The 27916-nt window shown below is 60.4% G+C and overlaps 1 protein-coding gene across 2 annotated transcripts; it reads left to right on the forward strand.

Moving 5' to 3' along the window:
* Positions 1-27628, forward strand: EPHA2 (EPH receptor A2). Of its 2 annotated transcripts, none has more exons than XM_072751104.1 (17): positions 1-158; positions 4735-4802; positions 6721-7390; positions 15972-16127; positions 16233-16565; positions 17040-17155; positions 17797-17950; positions 18400-18499; positions 18992-19047; positions 19296-19421; positions 19518-19703; positions 19891-19952; positions 20033-20242; positions 20472-20621; positions 21292-21485; positions 22077-22232; positions 26671-27628. In XM_072751104.1, the coding sequence occupies exons 1-17, from the start codon at positions 74-76 to the stop codon at positions 26774-26776; spliced, it is 2928 nt and encodes a 975-aa protein (XP_072607205.1). In that variant the 5' UTR covers positions 1-73; the 3' UTR covers positions 26777-27628. The 2 variants fall into 2 exon arrangements, with proteins under 2 accessions (XP_072607205.1, XP_072607206.1); XM_072751105.1 differs by lacking the exon at positions 1-158 and adding an exon at positions 973-1176.
* The last annotated feature ends 288 nt before the right edge of the window (positions 27629-27916 follow it).

The following is a 27916-nucleotide window of genomic DNA, read 5'->3' on the forward strand; positions in this document are numbered from 1 at the left end:
AGGACCCGGGCAGGAGGCGAGAAGTTGCGCGCGGAGCAGCGGGGCGCGAGCCGGCGGCGGGAGCGGGGGCGGCATGGAGCGGCCGGGGCCCCGCGCCTGCCTGGCCCTGCTGTGGGGCTGCGCGCTGGCCTCGGCCGCCGCGGCGCAGGGCAAGGAAGGTGAGTGTGCCCGACCCGGAGCCCGACCCGGCGCCCGACCCCGACCCCGACCCGGAGCCCGGAGCCCCGCGGGGCGCGCGCGCAACTTCGGAAGAGCCCGGGGGGTCCGCGGGGAGGGCGCGCGCTGCCTCCGCGGCGCATCGGGGACCCCCGCCCCGGGGTCACGGGGCCTCCGGGGACTGAGCGGCCGCGCCCCGGCTCGGGGGCCGCAGAGCAGGGGCCGCGGCGCCCGCCACGCGGTCGTGGCCCGGGCGGCGGCTTCAGGGGCGCGGGGGTCCCTTGGACAGCGGGGCGCGGGGCGGCCGAGGCCTGCGGTGATCCGCGCTCAGCAGCGCGCTCGCTCCGAGTTCGCGGGGAAGGATTCCTACGGGGCCTCATTGCGGGGAGGGGGCTTGGGGCGGGCGGGGAGCCCCCTGGAGAAGCCCGTGCGCCCCGAGCTGTCCTCCACGCCCCCTTTGCCTCCAGCCGGGGCAGGAGAGTGTGGAGGGGGTGGGGGGCGGGTTTCGGGCCACCCTGCCCACGCACAGCCTCCCCCCGGCCCTCCCAGTCCGCGTTGCCAGGCTCGGGGGCAGGCGCAGGGGTCAGGTTCGAGGGCCGCGAGCGCGGACAGGAAGTCCCAAAGTCGAGCGTTCTGAGCAAGGGGTGACTCAGGGCGAGGAAATGCGGCAGGTGGGGGCGCGGCCTCTCAAGGTGTGGAGCCGTCACCCCAGGGCCACCGCGGAGTCCGGGCATCCGGGGGTGGGGGCCTGAATCACCCGAGCGATTGGCGCAGGGCGCGGGGCGCAGGGCGCAGGGCGAGGGGCGAGGGGCCCGCAGACTCTGCCCTGGGCGGGGCAGGTGCGTGGGCGGGGGCGCCGCCCTGGGCCGGGGGCGCGGAGAGGATGGGGGCTCCTGCCCTCGGCCGAGCACCTTCCGGGCTTCGGGTTCCCCCAGTGAGAGCAAGTTCTCCCCGTGGGCCTGGGCCGAGCGCGGCTTCCGCAGGCTCCAGCAGGGGGAAGTGCAGAGGAAACCCGGGCCGGTGAGAAGTTTCCTTGAGCCTCGCTTTCTTTCTCTGCCTCCCAAAAAGGGGCGGGAGGTTTTGCTTTTTCCAAGTTGGGAGGAAAAGAGGCCAGAGCTGGAGCTCTTGGAGGTGGAGGTGGGGGGCGCATCCTGTCCGAGTTCCTGGATGGGTCAGGGCTCCCGGTCCCAACTTGCAGGAGTGGGCGGCAGGGATTGCTGCCATCTGCAATACTCCTTTCCCTTCCCCACCCTCCAGCTTGTGGTCCTCCCCCTTCCTGGGGGACTGGGCTTCGAGGGAAGGGGAGAGACAGCTGGAATCTCTACAGGCCTTTCTGGAAGGCTGTCCTGGGGGTGAGGGGATTAGACAGGACCCACGCTACTGAGCCACTGAGCGGGTGTGCAGCAGCCCCAGCCTCCGGCCTGGAAGCCTGGAGCTGCCTGGTCCTTGTGCCCCATACTGTGCCCTCCCCAGCCTGACAGAGTCGCAGCCCCCTCCCCCTCCGCGGGATTGAGGAGGCAAAGGGTGTGTTTGGAGAGTCCTGGGGTGGGGGAACATTTTTGCTTAGGTTCCAAGAGCCCCAGTGAACCACTCCCTAGGTATGCCTACGGTGGTGCTGGTGCTGGTGCTGGTGCTGGTGGTGGCGGCCCAGCTGGCAGCTGCTGGTGGGTTCTGTTCGTTGGTTTTCAGGCCAAATGTGGTAAATCTCCCTGGGAGTAGATGGTGGGGGGGTGTGGGCAGACAAAAGGACACACAGGCCCCTTCCACCCCGTAACCCAGGCTCTGCTCACTTCTCTTCTCCTTTTTCGCCCCCTCCTTGTGGGTAGAGTCTGGATTTGGAGACCCAGATGGAGCCTGTTGGATTCTCAGCAGCCACTGAATCTGTCCTCCTTTTGCAAATGGGGAAACTGAGGGAGGCCCCGGCTAAGCCCTTGCCAGGCAGGGCCCTTTCTTTGCACAGAGGGCCAGGCCTGGGCGTCTGGCTTCTAGAGCTGCTGGAGCCCATTGTGGTTTCGTGGCTGATTTTCCTAGGAATCAGAATAGCTGGGCACGGATGCAGTGGCGCTGAGGAGGTGGCTGATGGGAGGGGGGCTGGAGTGTGCTCGGGTCCTGGAAAGTCCTTGGCTTGGTTCTGTAAGAAGAGTCCAGGTTCCCCCTCTGTTCCCTTTTTCCCCCACAGAGCCCCTTGCCTTACTCCTTTCTTTAGGAATTAGCTGGATTTGGTTAAAGTGGGAAGCAGGGAGCAGGGAGGTGACTCCAGGTAGTGTCGTGTTTGAGTAAAGAAAGCCTTATGACATTGATGATGGAACGAAGGCGGAGAAATCAGAGAGGGAGGTCTGCTGGGGGTGGCGAGAGGGATTGAGGGCTCCTGGATGGGCCCTGACTAGCCAGGGCCTCTCAGTGAAGGTTCCAGGGGCAGCCAAGTGGCTCCCAGGTCCCCACCCCTTCCAGGGAACCAGAGCCCTCTGTCCCTGGAAGAGCTCAGGGAGAGAGAGCCACACAGGGCTGGGCTCCTGTTCCTGGTGATCGCTTCTAGGGAATTTCCAGGGAGGGGGCTGTGGCTGGAAGCCCCCTGGGGAGGCTCCTTCCTGTGTGAAGGCTTCTTTTCTTCTCAGATTGAGCCCCGTGATACTTGTAAAGCCAGGCCTGGGGCTGGGAGGGGGAATGTGCTCTGGGAGGGGTGGTGGGATCCCTCTGGGCCGGTTAACCCTTCAGAGCCTGGGAGCCACGAGCCCCCTCCCTCAGGGGTGCAGACTGCAGCTTCCTACCAGTCTGGGAAGGGTCGGGGAGGGACATGTACTGGAACCGAGGGGCACACTCACTATCGTCCTCCTGCCCACTCAGCTGGAGCCAGGAACCCCCAGATTGTTTCCTTTGTAGCCAGAACATTCCATTTGCTAGTGGGGTTAGTGAGTTTTCCAAGCCTGGGCTCCGGGCATGTCCGAACAAATCTGTGCCCCTACCCTACCGGCTCCAGCCACCCTCCCCATCCCCATAGCCTTGGGACAGGTGCCACATCGGATTTCCTCTTCCCGGTCTGGGCTGCAGGGCCCTTCCTCGAGAGATTTGAGATTTGGCGCAGGTCAGCAGCGGTGGCAATGCCTCGCATCAGGCCTGGGGGCCTTCAGCCCAGGGGAGTAGGCCATCCTAACTCCAGGAGCGGGTTCCTAAGACTTCTCTCTCAGCTCCCTCCATCCCTGCCCCTAAATCAGGCCCATCTCTGCTCGCTGCCTGCCCAGGTCCACCTTTAGAGTCATTCTTCCAAGTCCTGGTCTTGAGGAATGCTGCTTCTTCCTCATATGCCATATTCCTCATGCTCCTGAGTCCACGGAAGGGAGTGCTTGGTCCCCTCCGCCTCCACCTGAGGGTATTACCCTCTGAAGGGGTGGGGGTGGGGGTACAACCTCATATAGGTTCCCTGCCTGAGCTCCCACAGTGCCCGCAGCAGCTTTCTCTCTAGGGAGGGTGCCACCTATGGGCAGCTACCTGGACTCTACTTGGAAATGGAGGAGGGACACTACCCAGGATCTTGGGTCTTAGGTTTTGGGTCTTGGCTACAGCCACTGAGCCTGGCGGAGAGCCAGGGGTGAACCGATGGGATTTACCCAAGGGCAGGACTAGGTCTAGGGAAGGTGCTGGCAGCGTGTCCCTCCATCAGGCTCCAGATGGCTCTCTGGGGACAGTACGGTCCCGGTACATGATCCCTCTGGGGCTGGAAGTCCCCTCTAAAGGTTTCCAACTCTTCCCCCAGGCACCCCTGGCAGGGCAGTAGCCAGGGTGTGAAGGACAGGGCAGTGGGAGCGACTTTCCCAGGGAGGGAACCTCTCCAGCTGTGTGTATCTTTGGGCCCCTCCTGAGGCCCCTATGGGTTCCCAGCTTTATCCTGCCTGCTCTGTGGCTTTTGTGGTGGGAAGATCAGTTTCCAGAAAACCCCCCACTCGTCATCCCCCCTCTCCTCCCTGGAGCTATTCCCACCTGTTAACAGTCCTCTCTTCTTGGAGTGCCAGGAGACACGTATGGACATACGTGTGCAGCCTATGTGTGCGCCTACGTGGCCCGGGTGCGGTGGGGGGTGTTTCATGCTGGGGGGGCTGTGGCAGGAGCAGGGACGAGTGCCCCCGAGGCCCACGTGCATGTGTGAAGTGCTGCTGAGGGGCCTTGTTTCCGGAAGCAGACGGGGCGGGCGCGGTGTCACTTACCAGCCCTGCCCGCCCCAGCTCTGTGGCCAGCTGCTGTCCCCCCGCTGGGCTGAGCTCTGTCCTGCTCTGCCCAGCTGGGGGCTGACCGAGGGGGGTGGCGTGGTGGAGCTGGTGGCCTGGGAGACAGGGGGCCTGGTTCTTACCCAGCAGTTCGTGTGGTTTTGACTAGGGCCCATCCCTCCCTGTTTCCCTATCCGTCGAGGGACAGGTCTTTGGGGACAGGTCTTTGGGATACAGTGACCCCATATAGTGGAGTCTCTGAAAGCTGAGGAAGCCCTTGTCATGGCCTCTTGGGGCTGCTGGGGGACTGTCACCTTTCCCTCCATGGCCTGAGTCCTGGAGATGCCCCCAAGCTCACTGGCCCTCCTGTCTCTTCCAGTTGTACTGCTGGACTTTGCTGCAGCTAAAGGGGAACTCGGCTGGCTCACGCACCCATATGGCAAAGGGGTAAGCCTTCATGGTCAAGCGGGGGCATGGGGATGGGGAAACTGAGACCCAGGGAGGATGGGGCCAGCCTGAATCTGAACAGCTCAGCCAGGGACCAAACTCCTGCCTCCCACACCAGCTCAGTCTGCCACCCCAGACTGGGTAGGCTGGGGGCTGAGAGGTGGGGAAGGGGGAGGCGGACAGGGCTGGGGAGACAGCTGGAGGCCCCCGCAGAGCAGGGCCCATGGGCGCCCCAGCGGGCCAATGCTCAGAGCAACCCCCTCTGGTTTCCTCCATCTACCTCTTGGGAGGAAGGAATTAAAGGCTCCCTGTCTTCAGGGCTGCAGCCCAGAGGGTGAAGGGTAAAGGAGAGACGGAACAGGGGCTCCCAGGTCCCCATAGCCCCAGGAAACTGGATCCAGGTTCTTCCTGCTGCGCCCCTCTGCCTTCTCCCCTTCCCCCGGCTGTTACTTCCCCCTCCTGCTGGGGGCTGAGTTTGTTTTCCTCAGCCCCACCCAAGTCATCCATGCCTGCCCTGCCTGGCTGTCACCAGGACTGCTGGGCAAGACACTGGGATCCTTTTCCCAGCTTTGCATGACCTTGGGGAAGATACTGCTGCTCTCTGGGTCTTGATTTTCCCCTCTGTATAATGGACCCTTGCTGAGTTTGCCCTGGGGCCCTGTGCCGGGGAGAAGTATGTTTCTAGGGGGCTCCTTGGGGCAGTTCTCACTGCTGGCCAGATCTGCGTGAGTCAGCTCCTTGTCCTTGGTCACCTTAGCCCCGTGAGGGCCTGAGATACAGTTCTGTGGATCTCCAGGATCCTGGAATCCTGCTGGGAGGGAACAACTCATTATACAGAGAGGGGGAAACAGGCCCAAGGGCATTTGAGCAAAGCCTTGGCCAGTGTCACATGGTGTAGCCCAGGCCTCTGACCCCAGCCCCTCTGCTTTTATTCATTCACTCATTCATTTGTTCATTCAACAAATCCTTTCCTGAGCACCCACTCTGTTCCAGGTAGGTCCTGGGGATGCATTAATGAATTCGGTACAGTCCTTGCCGCAGCGAGCTCAGAATCTAGTTTGGGAGCCAGATGTAGGTGTCACCACATAGGTGCCTAGAGCTGTGATAAAGGGGGTGTGGAGACTGGGGGGGGCCAGAAGGGGGTACTTGGCCCAACTTGGGGAGTCTTCCCAGAGGACACTGAGCTATGTTCTGAGGAGGGAAGAACGTATGCTGATCTGTTCTAAAGCCAGGATCTAAATAATGGGAAGTCATCTACTCTTTTTCTTTTCTTTTTCTAAGATTTTATTTATTTGAGAAAGTGAGAGAGAGAATGTGAGAGTATAAGTGGGGGGAGCAGCAGAGGGAGAGGGAGAAGCAGGCTCTCTGCTGAGCAGACAGCCTGACTCAGGGCTTGATCCCAGGACCCCGAGATCATGACCTGAGCCGAGGGCAGACACCCAACCAACTGAGCCACCCAAGCACTCCTCATCCATTCTTTTTGACCTAACCCTTTCCCTGCCACTCACCCCATCTGTGCGCACACACATGCGGCAAATATTACTATTAATGACACCAGCCGCCTGTCTGAGAGCTGCTTCGTCTTACCCATGCCAGGCAATGTGCTTGGCATTTCGTAGCTACCCTATCACTGATCCTCACGGCACTTCTGCGAGGCAGATCTTGTCCCCATCGTACAGATGCAGACTTTGAGGCTCAGAGAGCTCAAGTGATCCACCCGAGGTCACACAGATTCCCCAGACTCCCCCAGCTCCCAGTCCCATATAGAGGTCCAGTACCCGGACACTGGGATCAGAGACACCAGAGGGACAGGTCCTAGCTCAGCCACTTTTAGAGTGTGAGGTTGACCCGAAGCCCCTCCCTGGGCCTGCCTGCCCACACTGACCTGTCACCCTCCTGCGCCCCCCACCCCGCGCAGTGGGACCTGATGCAGAACATCATGGACGACATGCCCATCTACATGTACTCCGTGTGCAACGTGGTGGCCGGCGACCAGGACAACTGGCTTCGCACCAACTGGGTGTACCGCGGCGAGGCCGAGCGGATCTTCATCGAGCTCAAGTTCACCGTGCGTGACTGCAACAGCTTCCCCGGTGGCGCCAGCTCCTGCAAGGAGACGTTCAACCTCTACTACGCCGAGTCGGACGTGGACTACGGCACCAACTTCCAGAAGCGCCAGTTCACCAAGATCGACACCATCGCGCCGGACGAGATCACGGTCAGCAGCGACTTCGAGGCGCGCCACGTGAAGCTGAACGTGGAGGAGCGCTCCGTGGGGCCGCTCAGCCGCAAGGGCTTCTACCTGGCGTTCCAGGACATTGGCGCCTGCGTGGCCCTCCTCTCCGTCCGCGTCTACTACAAGAAGTGCCCCGAGCTGCTGCAGGGCCTGGCCCGCTTCCCCGAGACCATCGCGGGCTCCGACGCGCCCTCCCTGGCCACCGTGGCCGGCACGTGTGTGGACCACGCGGTGGTGCCGCCCGGGGGCGAGGAGCCCCGCATGCACTGCGCGGTGGACGGCGAGTGGCTGGTGCCCATCGGTCAGTGCCTGTGCCAGGCGGGCTACGAGAAGGTGGAGGACGCCTGCCAGGGTGAGTGGCCGTACGGGCGTGGCCGGGGTGCGGGGCCGGGGTCCCGGGTTCTGCTGTTGGGCCTGGCACCGCTGGGATCTTGGTAAGGCCGCCTCTGGCCCTGACGTGCGGTGGTGCTGTTAGTGGAAATCACCGATCCTTCCTGGATTTCGGTTTCCTCGTTGATGGTGGGATTCACTCATTCACTGACAGTGGGCGTGTTGAAGCATAGTGTGGCGTGGAGGTTAGGAGCAAGGGTTCTAGGACAAAAATGCCTGGGTTCAAACCCCTGCTTTAAAAAAACAACAACAACAACAAAAAAACAAAAAACCCTGCTTTACGTGTAGCTGTGTGACTTTAGGCCAGTTGCTTAACCTCTCTCTGTTGCCTGGTTGCCTCATCTGTGAAATGGAGATGAACACAGCTCCTATCTCATAGGGTTGTTATGATAATCAAATGACCTAATGCTCGCGAAGTGCTTAGGTCAGTGCCTGACACATAAGTGCTTTTAAAGTGTGGTTGTTATTTTTGATTCATCCCGCAAATGTAACTTCGGTATCTGCTGTGTACCAGCCCTGTGAACACATGGGACAGTCCCCGGGGCTCGTTCCATCTCTCTTAACTCACTGCGTGACCTTGGGCAAGCCACTTAATCTCTCTGGGTCTCAGGCGGCCCTTTCGTACACGGCTGTGGGGGAACCAGACCCGGGATTCACATCCCCTGGCTGCACATGAACCATCAGCTTTTGAAAAATGTCTACATTGAGGTCAAAGTGGAAGGCAGGTGCAAGGTCCGTCCTCCCTGCCCGGCCTGCCCCAGGGCCACCGACTCAGCTTCCCCTGACATCTACTGATAACAAATAGAGGCCGATTCTCTGGGACTGTGTCTGGGGATGGGGCCTGGGCTTTAGTGAGCTCACATCAGGAGGCTGTGGGTTGGCACGGCCAGGGCCTGTGACAGCGGAAATCCCTACAGCAATGGGGATTTTTTTCAATGGGTGACTTTTTCTAGAAATGGCTGTGGGGCAGGGCATCTGTGGAATGCAGGCCAACCGTTGGAAGGCCAGCTCATCCTCTCTCTCTCGCTCTCTCTCTGGGAATTTCTTTGCTGAGATAAGCAGGGTGTTGAGAAATCGGGGTTCAGCCCTGCAGCTGGGTGATCTTGGGTAAATTTCTCTTCATCTCTGGCCTCAAATAAGAAGGCTTTCTACTTGGTTTTTTCAAGACATAGATCCTGCAACACACGAAGTAGGTTGAAATGTCAGAGGAGCCTGAAAGCCTTTTCTGATAGGCTCTATCTGGCTCCTCAAACAAATCCTCAGAACCTTGCTTAACACAGCCTATAAACTCCTGGATGAGAAGTTCCTGAGTAGGCCTGTGGTGTAGTCCCTGCTCCGGTCCTTCCTACCACCCCATTGTCCTTCCAGCTCTCTTCCCGAGGAGGCCGCTGCTTTAGGTGACCTCCAGTGCACACTCCCAGTTTCAGACAATGACTGCGGGGTGGGGGGGGCCGAGGCAGCCCAGTGGGTCGAGCACGCTCCTCCCACATGACATCCTCACACAGGAATGCAGGGGTGGGGGGTGAGGGGCAGCTGAAAACTTTCCACAGGCTGGTGATTCAGGCCCTGCAGAGATAAGTGGACCTTGGGGTTGCAGGGGGGTGAGGGTGGGGGGGAGACTCTCTCCAGGAAGGGGGGGCAGCCTTCCTTCCCCTAGAGGCGGTCAGGGGGGGCTTTGCCTGTGAAGCGCTGGGTAAAGGCCCCGGATTGGGAGGACTCGTTTCCAAGACCAAAATCTTTGACTTTACTGGTGGAAACCTCTCAACTGCCAGCCACCTGTTGCCCTGCTTTTTCCTCCTTGAGATCCCTCGACCCAGATTCCCTTCATTGTGCTCTTAGGGGCCCTCGGTGTAGCTGGGAAGCCCCAGCCTGGCTGCTCTTTATCCCTGCAACATTCCCAGCAGCAGCCCACCCCCCCCACCCCCCCCTGACCACGAGGCCAGTGGAGAGGAAAACAGGACCTCCTACGGACAGGTGCTCTCCAGGGCAGGCGGGAGCCCCGCGGGCGCTCTGTGGGAACGCTTGCTGAATCGGGGCCCACCTGTCTTCGAGGCACGGTCGGGAGACTGAGGCTCAGGGAGGTGAGGAGACTTGCCTGGAGCCACACAGCGATGTGTGGTCACACTGGGATTTGAATCCAGGAGATGCGGCGGCGCCCAGGCTGGAGGATGGGTCAGGAAACGGGGCGGGAAATGACCAGTTCCTTTGGAATCCCTGACTCAGCTCCTGGCAGGGGGACGGGGCACGAGCTCTCTGGGCAGCCCCCAGATGACGGAAGGGTGGGTGATCGGGGGCCCTTACTGAGCACACTGAGGGAGAAATGGAGGCAGGTACAGGGCCGGCCCTCCCCGCCCGCCCCTCCGCGGGGCCGAGGACCCAGATCCTCCCACTGGGGCTTTTACTGATGACACATGGCACCCAGAGAGGGGTGTGGATTCCCTGAGGTCGCCGAGCACTTGGTCCGGGTCATCTTCAGAGCTCACTGCTTTTTGGGGTTCTTTCCCCAGGAAGCTTGGCTCTCAGGAAAGAGTTAAATGGACAGCAGAAGGGAGGCACCGCTCAGGTGCTGCGATCGGACAGGTGGGCACGCTGCCCGGGGAGCTCTCCGAGCTATGTCAGGAATGAGCCAGCTTCGCTCCAGTCCCCCGCCCTACCCCCGGCCCTGCCTGGGGGACAGTGGAGTCGCTCAGGCTGACCGTCATCTCCCCCGGGGCGGCTTTGTCTCTGCTTCCTGTGCTGGCATAGGCGGCGGAGCTGCTGGGGCCCTGCCTGGCGCCTCGGCCATGGGCTCTGCCGGCCAGGTGAGCAGGTGGCCGGCGGCTTTGGCCAAAGGCTCGGCCCAGCAGCTGGGAGGCTGGCGCTGGAGTGGGTACCGTGGGGAATTCCCTCTGTGGAGGCTCCTGCTCCTTCAAGGGCCCAGCCCCCTGGGGACGTCTCCTAATTTCTCTGTCCCCCAGTTCACAGGGACACCCCCAGTCCAGGCACCAGGCTGAGCATTTCTTGTGGTTTCCTTTAGGCAAACAAACCCCAAAAGGCTGAGGGTGGTAGGTCCATTTTATAGATGAGGAATCTGAGGCCCAGCAAGAGGAAACAGTGACCAGTGACCAAATGAGCTGGGGCCTGGCACAAGGAGGGCCAGTGTGCTGTCCCCAGCTAGCTGCCCCTGGCTGGTGTCCTCCCCATAAGCAGTGTGACCTTGGCCAGTCCCCTCTGGGTCTCATTCACCCCACCTGTGAAATGGGTAGACTGGACCCTTGCTAACCTAGTGATCAGAATCTATCTTCTGGGACTTTCCTTTTTTTAAAAAAATATTTTATCTATTTATTCATGAGAGACAGAGAGAGAGAGAGAGAGAGAGAGAGAGGCAGAGACATAGGCAGAGAGAGAAGCAGGCTCCATGCAGCGAGCCCCATGTGGGACTTGATCCCGGGCCTTCAGGATCATGGCCCTGGGCCGAAGGCAGGCACTCAACCTCTAAGCCACCCAGGGGTCCCATCCTGGGACTTTCTACCGAGAGCCTGAGAACCCGGATTGCCCCGGTAAGCTGTTAACTGGGTGATCTCACCATGTGGGGCAAGAAGCAGGGTTCCAGTACTGGGATCCTGAGTGGCCCAGGCCCAGCCCCGTGGGGGGGATGGCTCTGGTTTAGGTGGCCTTGGGGCAGGTTGGCTGTGTCAGGAGCTGTGGGCAGAAGCTCCGCTTAGGATGTGACTGGTCCCCAGGCTGGGGGCTCTGTGAGCTGTTGACTGTTGGGCGCGTCCCTGCCTGGGGAGTGCCACCCGGTGTCCTCTGACCCGTGGGGGGGATGGATGGCAGCTCCCCATGTCTGGGCCCTGCCCTACCCGCCCCGCCTCAGTTCACGCTGGGGGCAAATTCACACCCTGGCAGCCCCATGGGGTGGCCCCTCCCGCCCTCACCGGAGGTAAGTGGGTCCCCAGAACGGAAGGAAGGAGGCAAAGGGAAAGCAAACAGAAGATAAAAGGCTGGTGGAGGGGAGACCGCAGGAGGCGGAGGCTGGGGGGAGTGGCGCTTATCTCAGGCCGTGGAGGAATGTGCCTGAAGATAATTCTCAGGGTGTGTGTGAAGGGGGCAAGGTGCTAGCGGCCTGGGGACATCCCCACATGGGGCCGCGGGCCTGCTGGGGAAGAGAAGCCCCCCCCGGTCTGGAGCTCTCTCAGTGGCCCTCATTGGCAGGGTCGATGACTTACAGGTCACCATTTGCCGCCTGTGAGGGCACAAGACAAAGTCCACGCTCTGCCCCCCTGGCTTGGGGAGGTGACTGGCCCTGGGTGAATTGCCACCGTGATCTCTTGACCCTGTGACCTCACCACGACCAGTTGGGGAGGTGGTTGGGCCTGGGGGGGAGGGGCTCTGCCCTGGGCTAGATTTGCGTCACTGTAGAGGGCGGGTGTCCCTAAGTCACTCCACGCTGCCACCTGAGAGGCGGGCATCGGGCATCGGGAACTGGAAAAACCGGGGTGCAGCTCTGGGCGCAGCTGCCGTGCCCCAATTCCCCTGCCCCCCTGCTTGGGGTGGCCCGGGCCCGCCAGGGAACCCCGGGCCAGAGAAGCCTTCCATAGGTGTGCCCGGGCCAGGCTCTTGTGCCAGGCAGGTGGACATCCTGGGGCGCCGTCCCTGTAGGGTGTCCCAGGGCACTTCTGTGGCGAGTGTTTAATGCACACGTGCTAGGTTTAGTCGTTGACTCACTCATTCATTCATTCATTCATTCATTCATTCATTCATTCATTCACCTGTCCGTCCACCTAGCCAACCAACGTGACCTGCACCCCTACTGTGTGCTGGACCCTGTGCCGGGCCATGGGCCACGGAGAGATCAGACTCTGTACCTGCTGCCGCTCTCACAGAAGATTCTAATAGGAGCAGAAGTAATTTCAAAGGGAGCATGAAAGCCAGGCTGTGAATCCCCCGAAGCAGTGACGGTGTTTATCAGTCTCACCATCATATCCTAGATGGTGCCAGACACGTAGGAAGTGCTCCATTTCTATTTGGTAAACAGAAGATTGAGTAACAGATGCCCCGGTGGGGCAGAAAAGGGTCAGAAGTTGGGCAGCCGGGAGGGCTGCGGAGAGGAGCTCAAGCTGGGTATTGAAGGATACGTAGGAGTCCCCTGGTCGGCTAAGGGACCGTGGGTATTCTGTGCTTGCTGGTGTGTTTGGGTGTGTGTGAACACCCGACGTGCCCAGGACGCCAGGAGATCCAGCCAGGCAAAGTCAGGAAGACACGGGGGCTTGCTGGTGTCCTACCCGTGGACTCCGGGGCCTCTGAGCCAGGCCCACTCCGGCAGGGCCCTGGGGACAGCCCCGTGTGGTTGTGGGGTTGGGGGGGGCAGCGCATTCTCGTCAGGCAGGCACATGCCCTGTTGCCGCCGCCTCTCCACTGTATTATCTGGCATATCCGCAGCGGAAATCTCTCCAAATTCCCTCTTTCCTGCCGGCAGCAGTCAGGCCACCCCCGGGCTCTGGGGCCAAAGAATGGAACGTGACTCTTCCCCCCCCTTCCTCCTCTTGGCATAGGACTGGGAGGGGGGTGCTGGGGAGCAACCACGTGGCGGGGCGCGGGGGCATCGTGGGGGTTTGCAGGTGGCTAAGGCCTTCGGTAGAACCCAGCCCGAGCTGTGGGGGCTTGTGTCCCCTCCCCTGAGCCTGAGGGCCCGGGAGGGAAGGTGGTTCTGGGGGCCCCTGAGTATCCCGACTCCCTGGGCCTGGACACCTGGAGCCAGCACTTACCTGGGGTATCGGCCCCTCCAGCGACAAGTCAGGGCACTGGGGGGAATTGAAATCCCAAGATCAAGTGGCCCAGCTCTGCAGAGTCTCCTTTTCATTCAAAGATCTGGGGAGGAGCGAGCTACTTTTGTAATGTGACATATATATAAGGAGGAATGCAGGGTACATGAGGGGTGCCTGCCCGGCTTGGGCGGTGGGTCTCGGGTTGTGAGTGTGAGCCCCACGTGGGGTACAGAGATTACTGAAAAATAAAATCTTAAAACAAATACACGTGGGTTGCTAAAGTATGATAGGAGACTTGGTTCCCCAGTCGATGTTCCGGGGTTGATTCTACTCTCTCCTCGAAGAGGCCATAGTGTGCCCCATTTGAGAAGACCTATGTCGGGAGGTGCCGCACACATGCCGCCACCCCCCCGCCCCCCCAGCTGCTCTGAAATTAGTCTTGGGATCTTCTGACTGGTGAAATGGGTCAGGACTCATCTCCGGTCTCTTCAGGCTCCTTTTAGAATGTTGATTTCTCTTTGCTCTTTTTTTTTTTTTTTCAAGATTTTTATTTATTCATTCATGAGAGACACACACAGAGAGAGAGAGAGAGAGAGAGAGAGGGGCAGAGACACAGGCAGAGGCAGAGGGAGAAGCTGGCTTCCTGCTGGGAGCCCGATGCAGGATTTGATCCCAGATCCCCGGGATCATGGCCTGGGCTGAAGGCAGACGCTCAACCGCTGAGCCACCCAGGCGTCCCGATTTCTTTGCTCTAAAGCTAGATGCCTGTGGGAGGAGAGGGACTCAAAGTCCGGCTTCCTGGGTTTAGGTTTGGGTTTTGGGTCTTAGGAGCTCATTGACCTTGGACAAGTGGTCTTGCCTCTCTGGGCCTCAGGTTCCTCTCCTTGAAAGTAGAGTGAACGATAAAGTGCCCAAGTGTGCCGGGCTCATTGTGGGGACCGAGTGAGTGTGAGGTACGTGGCCCGGGAGCTGCATACAGTAGGTGCTTAGTCAGCAGTCACTGTTTGTGTCACTGCACAGAGCAGGAGTTGGGTCCCAGGCCCCCTCTGTCCTGGACGAACACCCTCGGGGCCTCTGCTGAGGTTTTTTTTTTTTTTTTTTTTTAACATTTTATTTATTTATTTGAAAAAAGAGAGAGAAGGAGTAGGAGGAGGGGCAGAAGCAGAGGGAGAAGCAGACTCCCCACTGAGCAAGGAGCCCCACATGGGGCTTGATCCTAAGACTCTAGGATCATGACCTGAGCCAAAAGCAGATGCTTAACCGACTGAGCCACCCGGGCGCCCCTCTGCTGAGGTTTTGATGTGGTGGCAGGACAGGCTGCTCACTCACGGTGGGCGAGGGGCGTCCCCAGTCCTGCTCCCCAGCTCTACTCACACAGGGAACTGGACAAGGAGGGAGACTTTGTCCGAGAATTTTCTTGACAGTGTGGATCTGACTGTGCCATTGGCTCTACATCAATCCATCAGTGGCTGTTTTTGCCCCTGGATAAAGTCCTGGCTCCTTGGCCTAACATTAACGGCCTTGCTCGTGTGATCCCTGAAAACCTCTCGGCCTTCTTGCCTCCTGCTTCCCCCATTTATGCCCAGAAAGCCACTCATACTTTCTGTGTGGATCTTTCTCACCCCTACCTCCTCCTTCCAACTTTTCCACCCTGCCGAACTCCTACTCAGCCTCCAAGCCCGGGCTGAAATATCCCCGCTATGACTCCTCAGCCTCCTTAGCTCTTGCCTACCCCTTTATGGCAGACATAGTCATGCGCTCCCACGCCCTGAGTTCAGGGGCTCTGTCCATCTCAGGGTCCCTGTCACAGAGCAATGAACATGGCACTGAGGTTGGAGGGTCTCAGGCTGCTGTCCACAGAATGAGATGGAGGCGGGTACAGTAATGGTGGGGTTGTAGAAGAGGTCCCTAGGGTGATCCCACCCCACCCTGGCCCTTCTGGCAGCTGTCCAAGCCCTGAGCAGCCCTGCACGGTGGGCCCCGTGTCTAGGCAGCTTCCTGCCTGTGAAGCCAGGAAGGGGCTTGGGGCAGGGGCAGGATAGGATCGTGGGAGGAAGAAGCCTCTGGAGTCAGGTGCCTGAGCCCCTTGTCATCCTGGCGAGGACAGGACCTTCCACCGGGGAGGAAAAGCTGCTTCCTGGCTGCCCTCCTGAATGGCCAAAATGACCTGTCCTGGAAGTAGCTCCATTGATGATGCTGGGGGCCTGGCCTTTCCTGCTTCCTGGTGGGCCAGCCCCGGAACAGGAAGGCGGTCGGGTCCTGGGGTGGGGGAACACCTGCAGGGGTGGCATCCTGAGCGGGTGTGCCTGGCTGATATGGCTGTGGTGGTGGTGACAGTGGGTCGACAGAGGCCAGCGGGGAAGATGCAGTTACTGCCCTGGGCCGCTGGAAGCCTGGGTGGGGACCCATCAGGCTGGTCTGCACAAATTAAAGGGGATGAGGCAGGCGGGCAGCAGGCTCCATCTGGGGCCGAGCCAGGTGTGAGATAGGATTCTCGGGAAGCTGAGAGGTGAGATGTAAGCCTTGAACGCCCGGCTCGGGTGTGGCCCTGCCTGCGAGAGCTGGTGGGGAGCAGCGTGCAGAGGTTTGGAGCGCATGGGCGAGGCGCGTCCTGGGTGCCCAGCGTGAGCTAGGTGCTTGCCATGCACTTTGTCATCGCAAGATGCCTTAGGGATGAGAAAATGGGCCCAGAGGAGGTTAGCAACCTGTGTGGGGTTCTGGGACGAGGTCCCACTGGAAAAGTCACTTTGGGTGGGAACTTCGGGTTAAAATGACGTCTGTCCCTGTGTCCACCAGCCTGCTCGCCTGGATTCTTCAAGTCCGAGGCATCCGAAAGCCCCTGTTTGGAGTGCCCCGTGCACACGGTGCTGTCCTCCGAGGGGGCCACCTTCTGTGACTGTGAGGAAGGCTACTTCCGAGCCCCCCAGGACCTGCTGTCCATGCCCTGCACTCGTGAGTTTTGCCTTGGCTCAGGGAGGGTGGCTGCGGTGGACGCGGCGCGCTGGATGACACGTCAGGCTGCCCAGGTCTGAGCTCTGCCCTCTGCCCTCCATGCAGGCCCGCCCTCCGCCCCGCACTACCTCACGGCTGTGGGCATGGGCGCCAAAGTCGAGCTGCGCTGGACGCCTCCCCAGGACAGCGGGGGCCGGGACGACATTATCTACAGTGTCACCTGCGAGCAGTGCTGGCCCGAGTCGGGCGAGTGCGGGCCCTGCGAGGCCAGTGTGCGCTACTCCGAGCCGCCGCACGCGCTGACCCGCACCAGCGTGACAGTCAGTGACCTGGAGCCGCACATGAACTACACCTTTGCAGTGGAGGCCCGCAACGGGGTGTCGGAGCTGGTGGCCAGCCGCAGCTTCCGCACCGCCAGCGTCAGCATCAACCAGACAGGTGAGGGCGGGGGGTCAGGTGGGGCCTCGGGAGGATGGCCACCCAGGGCTCGGCTGTGTCCAGAGAGAGGCCGCAGCAGGTGGTGAAAATCAGTCTGGGTTACTTCCGAGCTCTGTGACCTCTCTCAATGCCCTCACCTACAAAATTGGAGTAATAACAGGGCTATCCAGAGGATTCAATAAATTATATATAAGGCTCTTAGGACGGTGCCTGTCCGCAGAGAGGATAGAGCAAGAGTCAGCTGTTGTTTTACTTTTATTATTTATGCACTCATAAATAGTCACGGGGTGCCCTACATGTGCCAGCCCTTGGGGTCCAGGGCCTGCGGCTGTGTGCTGATGCGGGCTTGGGGTCTGAGGAGCCCCCGGCTGTGGACGGGACTGGGTCTGGGTCTGGGGGCATTCACCCCACCACCCACCCCCAGCCACCCCCGACATGGCTCCTCACACCCCTCCCCCACTGCCCCCCAACCAGAGCCCCCAAAGGTCAAGCTGGAGGGCCGCACCACCACCTCGCTGAGTGTCTCCTGGAGCATCCCCCCACCGCAGCAGAGCCGTGTGTGGAAGTACGAGGTCACCTACCGCAAGAAGGTAACAAGGGGTCGGAGCTGGCCCTGGCTGGGTGGCAAGCAGAGGGCTGGCTGGTCACAGACAGATGCTTACCGCGTTCTGCAGATGAGGACACTGAGGTCTGAGGTCTTCCTGAGAGTCACCTCTCCCAGGCCAGCACAGCAGAGAGTTGTGGGAGAGGAGACACAGTGTTCTGGAGTCTCCCCAGAAGAGATAGTCGGGGTTGGGGAGAGAGCCGGGTCTCGGTGATCAGACATTGCTGGTGGTCGTGCATTTGCAGGCAGTACCTTGAGCGACTCACTTCGTTTCCCTGAGCCTCAGTCTCCTCATCTATAAGAAGAGCATCCAGGGGCACCTGGGTGGCTCAGTTGGTTGAGTGTCTGAATCTTGGTTCCGGCTTCGATCATGATCTCAGGGTCCTGGGATGGAGCCCCACATTGGGCTGCACGCTCAGCAGGAAGTCTGTTTTCTCCCTCTGCCCCTCCCTCTGCTTGTGTTCTCACACACGCGCGCTCTCTCTCTCTCTCTCTGATAAATAAATAAAATCTTAAAAAAAAGAGAGAGAAGAGCATTGAGTTTGCTGATGTAAGCGAGCTGCCTTGCTAAACCAGGCTTGGGGGAGCCTCTGGTGGGCCCAGCTGATGCCCTGCCCTCACCCACAGGGGGACTCCAACAGCTACAATGTGCGCCGCACTGAGGGCTTCTCCGTGACCCTGGACGACCTGGCTCCGGATACCACCTACCTGATCCAGGTGCAGGCGCTGACGCAGGAGGGCCAGGGTGCCGGCAGCAAGATTCACGAGTTCCAGACGTTGTGTGAGTCGGGCACCAGGGCCTGGGCAGGCTCTGAAACAGAATAGTTGGGACATCTGGGAGGAGCAAATGGATCAGAGAACTTAAAATGCCCCCTTCCTGGTCATCCAGGGCCTAGGAGAGCCCAGTGGGAGTTGGCCCCAAGTCTGGGGGAGGGGGACCAGGGACATGCATTCAGGGCAGTGTTGCAAGAAGGAAGGACATGGGGCCTGACACTGGCGGACTGGGTCACGGAAAGTGTCCCACGCACCTGGCCGCACCTACCGTATTCCCTAGGGAAGGCCTGCTACTTACCATCTATGAAATGGGAATAAATATTCTCATGAACCGTCACAAGTAAAAGCATCCGGCATATGTCTCAGGTCCCTAAAGTGGGCCTTGGATGCAAAGGGGACATTGCCAGTCTTTGGAGTTGGGGGGCTCCCTTGTCATCAGCCACTCTCCCCTGACAGCCACGGAAGCATCTGGCAACTTGGCAGTGATTGGCGGTGTGGCCGTTGGCATCGTCCTGCTTCTGGTGCTGGCAGGAATCGGCCTCTTCATCCATCGCAGGTTGGTTGGAGCCCACGCCTGGGCTCCCCGAGGGCCGAGGTGGGCTACAGCGGGGCGGGACCGTCGGTTTCCTGTCTGGTGCTGGTGATCTGACCCCAGCCCCCCCGGGGCCGAGAGGACGCAGCGGGCTGTAAAGTGCCCAGCACAGCGCCTGGCACGCCGCGGGGGCTCGGGATGTGGCGGTCATCATCTGTGCCCTCGTTAGTAACGCTGCGTCCACACTTCCTCGGGACACGCAGGCAGGAAGCTCTGGGAGCTCTAATGAGGAAAGCCCTCATTATGGCCACTTAAGGGCCCATTACGGGGTGTAGAGCCCCGGGAGCGAGCCCTGCTTGCTCATTTCCTCCCCGCCTCTCACTGCCTGCTCAGCAGAGCCCCCGGCACACCAGGCCCCCGCTCAGGACCAGAGGGAGGTGGGGGGCCGGGAGGCTCATGGCCAGAGCAGGCCTCTGACCTCCCCCATGTCGTGGCTTCCCCGTGGGGTTCTCTCAGGAGGAAGAGCCTGCGGACCCGCCAGTCCTCGGAGGACGTTTACTTCTCCAAGTCAGGTGAGACGCAGCGCCCCCCGCCGTCCCCACAGGCTGCCCCCCAACTCTGCCCTCCAGCTCTGCGGTGGAGACGGGGACAGCCGGGCGCTCCCAGAGCTCTGCGGTGGGGCCCGGGGCTTCCCTGGGCAGCTCAGAGGGGCTGAGCCCGAAGCTCAGTGATCCCGTGGCCTCCTCCTCCTCCTCCCCTTGATGACCCTTCACAGGGGGCTCCCCCAAACCGTGACCTTGCCCCTCCTCCTCTCGTCCAGAGCAACTGAAGCCCCTGAAGACATATGTGGACCCCCACACATATGAGGACCCCAACCAGGCTGTGCTTAAGTTCACCACTGAGATCCACCCGTCCTGTGTCACGCGGCAGAAGGTCATTGGTGCAGGTGAGTGCAGTGCGCCCGCCCAGGGGGCCTGGGACTTGTTGGGGGCGCCTGATGGCCAGGCTGACTGGGTGCTCCTCACACCTCGTCTTCCCGCAGGAGAGTTCGGGGAGGTGTATAAGGGAACACTGAAGGCGTCGGGGAAGAAGGAGGTGCCCGTGGCCATCAAGACGCTGAAAGCCGGCTACACCGAGAAGCAGCGGGTGGACTTCCTCAGCGAGGCCAGCATCATGGGCCAGTTCAGCCACCACAACATCATCCGCCTGGAGGGTGTGGTCTCCAAATGTGAGCGCGGGCACCAGGGTGGGGGCGGGAGACCCAACCCATCCCAGGGCCTGACCACCCGCAGTGGGTGTGAAGAAGGGCCACTCAACAGGGGCTCTGTCCGTAGCAGTGCCCCCCGGCCCCCCGCTCCCTGCACCCCCATCTACAACTCTGGCCACCCCCTCACACCTGTGCCCACCCTCTGCAGACAAGCCCATGATGATCATCACCGAGTACATGGAGAACGGGGCCCTGGACAAGTTCCTTCGGGTGAGGATGTGGGCTGGGGTAGGTGGGGAACCTGGGGCTGCTCGGGGTGCCCTGGTGGCTGAGGGCCTGTGCTCTGGCAGGAGAAGGATGGCGAGTTCAGCGTGCTGCAGCTGGTGGGCATGCTGCGGGGCATCGCGGCCGGCATGAAGTACCTGGCCAACATGAACTACGTTCACCGCGACCTGGCCGCTCGCAACATCCTCGTCAACAGCAACCTGGTCTGCAAGGTGTCAGACTTTGGCCTGTCCCGCGTGCTGGAGGATGACCCCGAGGCCACCTACACCACCAGTGTAAGTGCTAGGGCAGCTGTCGCCCCCCGGGATGAAGGGGTTGAGGGTGAAGCGGCCTTCATGCTGCTCCAGGTCCTCTCACCTACGTACCTGAGTGTGGACCTTAGGCACACAGGTGAGAACACCTCCAGGGAGCATGGACGAGGGGCCCTGACTCTATCTAGCCTGGCTGCGATCATCCTAGGGTGGGCCAGAGGGACAGTAGTGACCGAGCCTGGGTCCCCTGCAGGGTGGCAAGATTCCGATCCGCTGGACAGCCCCGGAGGCCATTTCCTACCGCAAGTTCACCTCAGCCAGCGACGTGTGGAGCTATGGCATCGTTATGTGGGAGGTGATGACGTACGGCGAGCGGCCCTACTGGGAGCTGTCGAACCATGAGGTAGGCCCCGTCACCCTGCCCAGCCCTCTCCTGACCTGAACGGAAGCCCTCTCGTTTCCACACCCCGATGGCTGGGCAGAGGAGAGTTTGGAGGGGCTAATCTTCATCTGGCACATTCAGTACATGTCTGTTGAGGGCCCCCTATGAGCCAGGCTTGTGCTGGGCCCCAGACCCAGTGTCTGCTTATGGTCAGTGGAAGGACAAGGAAACAAGGAGTGGGGAGGGGGCGTGCATTCCTGCGTGCATGCACCTGGGTGTGCATGCACATGTGCGTGTGATAGATGCATCTGTGTGTGAGTGTGGGTGCCCGGTGCTTCACGCAGCCTGGAGACTAAGGTGCAGTAAGTAGCCAGGTGAAGACACGGAGCGGGAGGAGGGCTCTGGCTGCAGGGAGAGGCTGGTACAGACGTCCCCAGACTGGACGGAGGCTGGCTGCAGGGCACACAGCGGGGTCAGGAGCCCCTTCCTCCATGGAACTCCGGGGACAGCCCCTCAGCACTTGCCCTCCGTACCTCTGACGCTTGTGTATCGGACTCCAGAGAGAAGGCTCGTCCCCACGTGTGTCTGGGGTTCCCTGCCCCCCTCGCCTGCCTGCATGGCCGGGGCCTCCTCAGGGAGCCCGCGGGGTCTGGCGGCCGTGCAGGCGGCACTGACCATCCTGCCTCCCCAGGTGATGAAAGCCATCAACGACGGCTTCCGGCTCCCCACGCCCATGGACTGCCCCTCCGCCATCTACCAGCTTATGATGCAGTGCTGGCAGCAGGAGCGCGCCCGCCGCCCCAAGTTCGCCGACATCGTCAGCATCCTCGACAAGCTCATCCGCGCTCCCGACTCCCTCAAGACCCTGGCTGACTTTGACCCCCGGTTAGTTCCGTCGCCCCCGGTTTCACGGCCGAGCTGCTTCCGTGTGGTGGCCAGCTGGGGCCAGTGGGTGGGGGTGGGCACCCACACGTGGGCTTCGCTTGCCCGGGGCGGGGGCTCCAACCTATAGCAGCAGTCGGCATACATGGGAAACGCGCCGGGCGCTGCGCTCGGCACCTAACATGTTTTAACTCATTCAAACGACCGATGAGATGGGTCCTGTAATTATCTGCCTTTTGTTGATGAGGAAGCTGAGACAGGGCGATTAAGTATTTTATGTGCTGGCAGGTCGCCAGGCTGGGGCTGTGCCTCCAGGAACCTGAATCTTAACATTTTGTTATTTTGTGGTTATCGGTGGTGGTGTTGCCAGGGGGAGCGGGCGGGGCGTGGGGGGCGCAGGAGCTGTAAACACTGAGCGCTCATGACATGCCAGCCTGTCTCCCTGAAGCCTACCTGATTGGGCTCCCCTGTTACCCACATAAGGAAACTGAGGTGCAGGGTGGTTAGGGGGAGCGGCAGGCCTGGGCCCCCCCTCCCCCGGGGCGGGCTGGGTGCTGCAGCCGCTCACCTGCAGGTGGGTGATGCCTGTTTCAGGGTGTCCATCCGGCTGCCCAGCACCAGTGGCTCCGAGGGGGTGCCCTTCCGCACGGTGTCCGAGTGGCTTGAGTCCATCAAGATGCAGCAGTACACAGAGCACTTCCTGGCGGCTGGCTACACTGCCATCGAGAAGGTGGTGCAGATGACCAACGAGTGAGTCTGGCCCGGCCTTCTCCTGCCTCCGAGGCCACCTCGGCCACCCACTGCTCCCCTCTTCGTCTTTCTCTCTCCTTTTCTTTAGTGGGGAGAGGCTTCACAGGAAGGGCAGAGCCAGGCCAGCAGCCAGCAGTTCTGGGCACTCACTCCTGGCTCCCCCCTCTTCCTGCATCTTTTCTTTTCCAGAAGGGGAAAATAATAGTAATTGTCATAATCAGAGCAGTGTTGGTGGTGGGCTAACTGTGTGCCAGCTGTGTGCTTGAGCGCTTTGAATCCGTCCTCACGATAACTTGGCAGGTGGGCCTTGTCCGTATATCTACGGACAGGTGAGAAACAGGGTGGGGGGGAGTGCAATGACTTGCCCAGGGTCCCACAGCCACTAGAGGCCCAGTGGGGTTCCAGCCCTGGTCGGTCGGTGAGGGCCCGGAGCTCGGGGACCATGGAGGTCAGTAGTGGAGAAACAGACTGAGAGGTTACGTAGCCTGCTTGAGGTCACACAGCGGTTAGGGGCAGCGTTCCTCTCCGGGGTGCTGAAGAGAAATGGGCAGAGCCCTTGGGCTTCTAGGCCGTTTCCCGGGAGAGAGTGCCTTGGGCCAACCCCTCCCGGACACCTCTCCCCGCGTGGTTGACTCTCAGCCCTGTGGTCCAGCCTGGCAAGAAGTGCCAGTTACCCCGGCCCTAGCCCTGGGTATAGCCCTTTGTCAGGCGACCCTGTGGGAGCTCCACTCTCCCCTCCAACATTGGGGACCTTTCCCGGCACGGCCTTGGCACGGACACCTCTTCCCATCCCAGGAGGGAGAAGACGTTATCCTCTCAGCCTTTTGTGCCTCTAAAAATAGTGTTAGGCCCCAAGAGCCCAGCATGTACAGGGTCCAAGGTCAGGGCTGGAATGGGCCCTGGGGGCTGGGAGGTTTTGGGAATCACACGGAGGGGGTCCACCCGGGCTTCCCGCAGTTCTGGGTCACAGAAGTTCTGGGAGCTGGGCCTAAGCAGGAACATTCTCCAGGGCCCCTGAAGACCGCTGAGCTGGGCTTCTGATTGCTGGTCACAGCTTCTCGGGCCAGGCCGTGGCCCATCCCAGGGGACGGGGAGTCAGACAGGGACGGAGCTGGCCAGAGGGAGGCCTGGAGAGAGGAGATGGGTCCCAGGATATCTGTTGTCTCCAGCCAGCGGCAGGATTCCAGGCTCGGGCTCTGCAGTCACACTTGGCTTCAGGTCCCACATCTGACGCTTCCTAGTGGGAGACCTTGCTCAGATCAGGTTCCGTCCTTGAGGCTTGCTCCCTGTTTCCCTGCTGTGCAGATTGCATGGGTGCAGTGCAGGTGACATGCCTGGTACCTAGTAGGGACTTAACCCATGTCACTGTCCTCTTCTCCTCGGCCCCCTTGCTTTCAGCCTGCAGCCTGTGGGCAAATGCCAGGGTTCCTGGGCCCCTTCCTTTCGCCCGGGAACCTAGAGCAGCCTCTTTGCGCCTCTGGGGGCTCCCAGTGGGGACAGCACAGCTACTCTTGTGGGTGAGCAGAGCAAGGGGCAAGAAGCGCTTACAGGAAACACATGTTCTTAGAAGCTTCCCGAAATAGCCCGGGGTGCTGCTTGGCCAATTCCTTTCCCACGAGCAAGGACAGGGCTGTCTTGGATGGATGGAGGCTGTGTGTGTGTGTGTGCATGTGCACTGTGTTTGGAAAGGTCTGAATAAAGGCAGGAAGTCATTCTACGCTCCCTCCGCCTCCTACCAGCTGGGTGGTGCTCAGAGCTGGGGCCTGCGTGACTCACCACCCCTGCCTACTTCTTTAGTTCAAATCAGTGAAACAAGTGGGGATCTTAGACCACTTTTTTACCCCAAAGGCTGTGTCTGCACATGCCGTGAGTCCCAGTGGGAGCCAGTGAGCTGGTCTCAGAACTTAAGCACTTTCCCTATGGGGTTGAGGTTTAGGCTTCAGTGTCCCCTCCCTGCTCTTCCTGGCCCCTGACCCACTGCTCACTCCCCGGCAGGCCCTGGGCCATCCCACGACGGCCACATTTTCTCACATTGAGCGTTCACCACGTTATTTCGGAGTCGCTTGAGTCTCTAGCTAGACTAGGGTTCTAATTGTCTTTTGAGGAACTAAGGAAGCAGTGGATCTTGTAGTCCAGAAAAATGCCCAGTCCCGCCAAAGGCACTGTCCAGTGTCTGGGAGCGGGGCACAGGCCGCTGGGCTTTATGGTCACTGCGTACCCTCAGCATAGGCTTAGTGCTGATGCACTGTTTGCTGAGACAGTGAAGCATTGACATGTGAGGCTCCAGGAGGCCTCTCTCCCTCCTTGTGCCCAGGGCCAGCACATAGGTGGTGCTTGCTGGGGACGTGCGGCCTCTGAATTTCCCAGGGCTGGGACCTGCGCTGAGAGTGCTCAGAGGAAAGGTAGCCTCGGTCAGGTGTCTCCCTACCCCTGTGATGAGAATTGATGGGAGTGACAAGAGGGAAACCGAGGCTGGTTCAGGAACAGTCTTGGGCTGGTCTGCTGCAAGGGCCACAGGGACCAGGCTGGCCTATGAGTCTCATCTTGTGCACCTCCCAGGTTAGCAAATGAGGCAGGGAAGGCGGCGGGGTTTTTTTGTGTGTGTGTGTTGAAAAAGAGTGGAGCTGGGGTAGGTGGCTCGGGAGCATCTAAGCAAAGCTTCCCACTTTCCATGTACAGAAACTGAGGCCCAGAGGCAGGACAGGACAGGACCTGCCGAGGCTTTGATGACGTCCCGGACTAGAATTTGGCCTCTTGCTTCCCGGCCCAGGGCTTTTGCTTCCTAGACGGGTCTCAGGAGCAATCTCAGCCCCCACCCTGTCAGCCTAACTGCAGCAGGCTGGGAGACAGGCCCACGGCGGCCCCATGTCCACTAGCGGCCGTTCATTCCTTCAGCAGATAGTCCTCAAAGGACCTACTATGTACCAGGCCCATCCTGGAGCCCAGGGGACAGGTCTCTGCCGTCACCCTAATAGCACTCACTTAACCCCCTGCATCTTAAGCTGCACATCAGGGTCTTTGGGACCCAGTAGGATGCAGACTCCCTGCCCCACCTCCAGAACTTCAAGGTCAGTGAGTCTGGAGCGAGGCCCAGGATCCTGCTTTTCAGTAGCGCCTCCTTCCCCGGTGCTGTGAATGCTTCCCTGGGAGCCACCCTCAGAGACCTCCAGGTGCGGGGGAAGTGGCGCTGCTTCCTCGACAGCCACAGCTGTTTCCGTTGGACTGGCCCACGGCGGTGGCTTAGGAAGTTCTACCTGCCGTCCGACTGCTGGCCTTCCTGCTGCAGTGGAGCAATCAGCCCCTCCTGGAGCCCTCCCCGCCAGCTCCCCTCCCCACACATCCGGGTCTGCCCTTCCCTGCCCAGCGTTTCTCCTCCGAGGGCTCCCAGAGCCTGTGGGAAAGTCATGTCTCCGGAATTGCAAACAGGAGCTCGCACCGTATAATTAGTTTCATTTACAGCCAGGAGACGGCCCATAAAAACCTGGGTGTTTTCATGGGTTTGGGCTGGTGGGTGAGGGTGGTGGTAGAGAAAAGTCCCAGAGTGAGCAATAAACGTCCTGCTCCAGGGCTCCTGGGAGCATAAGTGGTTTTACAAGGGGATGGAGGGGCATGGGGAGGGGGGCAGGAGAGGGCTCTGGGCTCCTGGGCACATCTTTCCATTCGGCACGGAGGCCGCCTTCCGCCTCTGCCACCCGTGTCCGGGGGTCTCCCACCCTCCACCTTCCAGCTAGACACTCATCCCATCTTACAGGTGAGGCAATTGAGGATCCTAAAGGAAGAACACCTACTTAGTTAGTTCCGGGGTGACCTGGTCACCTGCCTGGTGACCCGCCAGCCTCTCCCTCTAGAAGAACTCAGCAGAACGTTAACCCTTGAGGTCCCGCTGCAAAGTGTGTCCTGAGTTCTTCCTCAGTTGTCAGCAGTGGGCGCTCGGAGTCGGGGTGGAATAGAGCAGTGGCTGGGAAGAGGCCTAGCAGGGAGAGCTGAGAGCAACACCCCTAGGGGGTCCCTGCCCCCACCCCCCTGCACCCAGTGATGGCACCAGTGCTGCCCAGGGAGGAGGCCTTGGCTGGGGACAGTGAGGACAGACCCAGGCCGGGGCAGAGAAGGCGTGTGTTCATAGCACTTTCGATTTCCAGCCCCTCCACCTCCTGGCTGTGTGACTTTGGACGAGTCCCGTCCCCTCTCTGAGCCTCAAGTTCTCGAATCTGCAAAATAGTGGGGGAGAGAGCACCTGCTTCACAGGCGGTTGTGCCGGTTTCATGGGGGAGGGGAGAAGCTTCTCACAGCGTGGGCACTTCTCTCCTTTCCTAACTGTCGATGTCAGCAAGCTTTCGGGATGTGGCTCCTCCTGCCAAGCCTCTGCCCCCCACCCCCTCCCCACCCCTCCCCGCCTCTCCCCGGCCAGCCCCTAACTCCCCCTCTCTCTCACCCACAGTGACATCAAGAGGATTGGGGTGCGGCTGCCCGGCCACCAGAAACGCATCGCCTACAGCCTGCTGGGACTCAAGGACCAGGTGAACACAGTGGGGATCCCCATCTGAACCCCGGCAGGCCGCAAACCCCCTTGGCCAAGAATACTTGAAGAAACAGAGTGGCCTCCCTGCCAGCTCTGCACTGGGCCACCAGGGACCTTATTTATTTCTAGTTACTCCTTATTGATGCCTCCCTGAGGCCTCTGCTGGGGGGGGGAGCGTCTTGGACGACACCTTGGCCTAAACCGGGGAGACGCTCAGGGACCCCAAGCCGGGGGCCTCTTCATCTACAAAGGACAGTCCGCCAAGCACTTAGCAGGCACCGCCGTGTTCCCAGCATCCCCTGGGGCAGGAGCCCCGCCAAGACATGTGGACAAACACACAGGACATTTCCAAACCCCTTCGCCGTCTCGGGAGGTGGAGGGGTTGGCCTGTGGCCCCGTGAACAGGGTACCTCCAGCCTCACCCACAGATGAGAAGAGGACAGCCAGCAAACTCAGCTGGGCAAGACCCAAAGTGGTTCCCCTGTCCCTCTGGTGCCTTCCTCAGCCCCCCAGGCCCTGTCCTCGGCCCCAATGGGCCAAATCTCGCTTCCCCGGGGCCCTCGCAGGATGCTTGGTTGTGTTGAGGTTTTTTTTTAAAATATATATTTTGTACTTTGTGGAGAGTATGTGTGTGTGGCAGGGGGCCCGGCCGGGGCTGGGGGTACACGGTGGCCTGTGTCGGACATTCCCAGGCTGGGGGCCGGTCCGTCCGACCTCCCTCCCCTTCAGGCAACATTCACTACTCTGTCAGTGTTACTGATTTCGTTTTCGTTGGATATTTTTTTCGAACCTTAATTTATTATTATTTTTTTTATATTTATTGTTAGGAAATGACTTATTTCTGCTCTGGAATAAAGCTGAAAATGGTTCAATCTGATCATGGTTTTGAGTCTTTGGTGGAGCAGCGGGGCTGGAGGGCCCTTATGTGTTGGAAGTGGGGGGCGGAGAGCTCACCCCGAGCACCCAAACAGAGCTGCTTGCCCGAGGCACACACGTTGTGGGACTGTGGGAGTGGGGGTGCGTGGGAGGTGGGCAGGGGGCCAGGGAGCAGGCCCTGCTGAGCCTGGCCTCCATGCCAACAGGCCTCTGTCATTGTTGATCTCTAGACTTCTGGAGGGCGGGCGGGGGGGCAGGTGGTGGCAGAACAGTGCCTCCTCCCACACAT

The sequence above is a fragment of the Vulpes vulpes genome, chromosome 2 (assembly GCF_048418805.1).
Source record: "Vulpes vulpes isolate BD-2025 chromosome 2, VulVul3, whole genome shotgun sequence".
NCBI lineage: Eukaryota > Metazoa > Chordata > Mammalia > Carnivora > Canidae > Vulpes > Vulpes vulpes.

Excerpts from the sequence above, each read along its gene's own strand:
- EPHA2 (XM_072751104.1), top strand. The coding sequence starts at position 74 with ATGGAGCGGCCGGGGCCCCGCGCCTGCCTGGCCCTGCTGTGGGGCTGC. Across the intron at positions 7,391-15,971 it reads GGTGGAGGACGCCTGCCAGG|CCTGCTCGCCTGGATTCTTC; the intron begins GTGAGTGGCCGT and ends TGTGTCCACCAG. Across the intron at positions 19,704-19,890 it reads GGAGGGTGTGGTCTCCAAAT|ACAAGCCCATGATGATCATC; the intron begins GTGAGCGCGGGC and ends CACCCTCTGCAG.